At 30.9% G+C, this 3,075-nt stretch overlaps 1 protein-coding gene across 1 annotated transcript; it reads right to left on the bottom strand.

The window, feature by feature from the left end:
* Positions 1 to 732: 732 nt before the first annotated feature.
* On the bottom strand, positions 733 to 2,764 carry LOC133313987 (peroxidase 44-like). Its single transcript, XM_061515417.1, has 2 exons — positions 2,618 to 2,764; positions 733 to 1,134 (listed from the first exon to the last, which is right to left on the bottom strand). Exons 1-2 carry the CDS (start codon positions 2,762 to 2,764, stop codon positions 733 to 735), a joined length of 549 nt encoding a protein of 182 aa, XP_061371401.1.
* Between the last annotated feature and the right edge of the window lie 311 nt (positions 2,765 to 3,075).

Below are 3,075 nucleotides of genomic sequence, written 5' to 3'. Positions count from 1 at the left end.
ATAAAGTTAAATTACAGCAACCGGGGACGTGCAAGTGCTTGCAAGTTGGGGAATTTTTTTTTTTCACATAAGATGAATACTTTAAGTCAAGTAAAAAAAAGAGAAAGAAATAAGAAGATTAAAGGAAAAAGGTAAAAATATGTCTAACCCAACCAACCCTTATAATTAAAAGCTTAAAGCTTAAATCCTAGCTCATTACTTTGTCTCTTTTTTTTTATATATAAACCTTATTAGCTCCAAATCTTAATAAACATCAACATTTCTGAAATTCAATCTTCATAAGTGGAGGAGAATCTCATTGCATTTTTAACATTTTTTTGTGAAACAAAAGTGGTCAACTTTGAATCAAATAGACATCGACAAAGGTGGATTTTGATCAATTAATTAACTCTTACAATTATACTATATTTTACAAATGTCTTTTTGTGGTGTTTATTTTTTTTTTAAATTATCATTATCTATTATTTTCTTAAAATTTTGGTTGATTCACCAAAGCTTTACTTTTGAAGTGGAAGTAAAAATTGAATCATGATTATGATCTTTAAAATAAAAAATAAAAAAATTGTGCAGAAATAAAAAAAATATCATGGGTCCGCCACTGAACTACAACATATACGCCAATAAGAATGCTAAGGGCCTCTTTGGTGTAATGTATAAGGCTTGATAGTATAAGCTTATACTATACGTTATAACATTTACAGTTGTTTGGTGTAACCATCGTATAGTATAAGCTTATAGAGCAGAACCCCTCAATACATCAAAATGATGTATAACTGTATGTGCACCCAAAAGGGTCACCATTTCTTCTGTTGTTATGCCTTTTTTTGCAAATATTTGTGATGCTATTGGCACAGGAGTGGAGGGTCCGGGCAAATCAACTTCAGTACTTGTAGAGGTTAATCCATCACGTCTTCCTGTGGGAACAACGTATTTGGCTCCTCCAGATAAAGCAACAGCATCTCTGGTTGCTAATGTTATGATATCAGCACATGACACAATTGAAGGACGTGTAGCTTCGAGGCTTTTCTTGACCTCATCAATCAGATCATACCCTCGAACGCTAGCGTTCGGAGATGCGTCTTTCTCTGCTGTGTTGTTCTTAGTGGAGTCTATGAGTATAGATGCATCACAACCCTGCAGAAAGAAGAAATATTAAAGTTCCCGTGCACTTTCCTCTAAAAGTATAAATTACATATAATTAATGAAGAAAATTTTCTATATTCCTTTCATCACCTTTACTAAAGTACCCATTCGAAATTCCCAATTCTAGCAAGCAAACATACAACCAAATTGATACATTACAAAAATCCACAAGCCCGTAATAAAGATTTAGCATTAGCAGCCAATAAAAACAACACAGCAATTCACAAACAACATCACAGTACAGAACTATCAAGCCCGACATGTAATGGGATCTACGGTGTACACTAACTCCAAAAAGCAAAGGATGAAAAACACAAACAACAACATAGAATTATTAAACAACTCCAAACACCAACGTGAAATTTTTAAATGATAACAATTCCACATAACAGAATTGTTAGATAGAGAACGAGACTATTTGTGAGATTATAGGGGTACGTTTGGATACAAAGGTTAAGAGAAAAAGGATATAGATGGTTACTTTTTCATTTTTGGAATGGAGGTCATATAATGATTATAAACAAAATAAAATAAAATAAAGATAATTGGAGGTTACATGCTAATATCTCCTTTTATTCCCTTCATTTTAAGAAAATTCTCAAATAATAGAATATTTTCTTAAAATGAAAAATTTACTGTTCCATTGAGAGGAGAGTGGACACTGGAGACTGGAGAGGGAGATGTTTGGGGTGGTGTTATTATTATTATTATTATTATGTATTTTTCTTTTAACTGTAGATGAGTTTTTTCAATCAAAAGTTTTTTTTTTTAACAAAAAAATATTTTTACAACAGAGTCTGCTTGAATGTATGTTTTAAAAAAAAAAGCCATAAAAAAAGTCAAAATTCTATTTTTTTTAAATTAAAAAATTTAAGTTCTAAAGTTAATTTTTTTTTCAAAACTCAAATATTTAAAAATCAAAATAACTTTAATTTTTGTAAAAAATATTTTTAATATAAATATGACATAAAAATTACTTTTTTTCATAAACTCATTCAAACCGACCTAAGTCAAATAACTTTTTTTTAGGTTAATGAACAATTTCATTCCAATTTTAAATTTTTTATAAATAATATACCAATTTGATTATATTTTTTGAATACGTTGAAAAGAATTGAATACACAACTCACTCCGATGAAATCACTCCTTCAACTTGATTACATTAGACTAAAGTTTGACGGTCATTTATATGTGTAACTCAGATTGATTTAGTTGAGTAAATCAAACAAGTAAACAATTTAAATTTGGATACACAAATTTTTTTTTATTCGAAGGATGTTCAAATGTTTTGCATACTGTACAAAGAGCTGGGTGAAGAAAAACCATAACATCTAAAAATTTGGGTTTACCTTCTAAAACAAGATCAATGATGAGATTCAAGGAACAAGTATCAACGATAATATTACACGAGAATATTAAAGTCTATGAATTGACGATGTTATTTAAGAGAAGAAATTAATAAATTGTTCTTACTCTCACAAAGCAATCATGGAATTGCATGCGAAGTAAGGATGCTGTTATGGACTTGTCTTGTTCGAATCGCTTCTGCACTACACTCTCCACTGTGGACTCTGCACTTGGGCACGTGGATTCATAGAATCCAACTTGGAGGAATGCCATTGTGTTAAGGGAGAAACCCTTAAAGGAGAAAGGAAAGGAAGATGAAGAGGAAAAGAATTCTGATATTATTCAAGATGGATCTGAAGAGTATCTCTCTACATGTATTTATACAATTCAACATTAACCAACTAATGTAACTGCAAATGCTATCTGTCCATACAAGTGTAAGCCAGTATTATTCACATGCTTCCTAAGCTAACACGTTTCAACAACTAATACGTGTCTAAACTACTAACCACTAAGCCACATAATCAGTTAGAAGAACCGAATCCCTTCTCTCACGGTTTGATCTCCTTCGACTTGTAACATTC

The sequence above is a fragment of the Gastrolobium bilobum genome, unplaced genomic scaffold (assembly GCF_033153095.1).
Source record: "Gastrolobium bilobum isolate Gb01-03AN ecotype WA unplaced genomic scaffold, APGP_CSIRO_Gbil_v1 utg802, whole genome shotgun sequence".
In the NCBI taxonomy this organism is placed as follows: Eukaryota; Viridiplantae; Streptophyta; class Magnoliopsida; order Fabales; family Fabaceae; genus Gastrolobium; species Gastrolobium bilobum.
The sequence above is the reverse complement of the archived record's forward strand: the minus strand, read 5'-3'. Positions and strand labels throughout refer to the sequence as shown.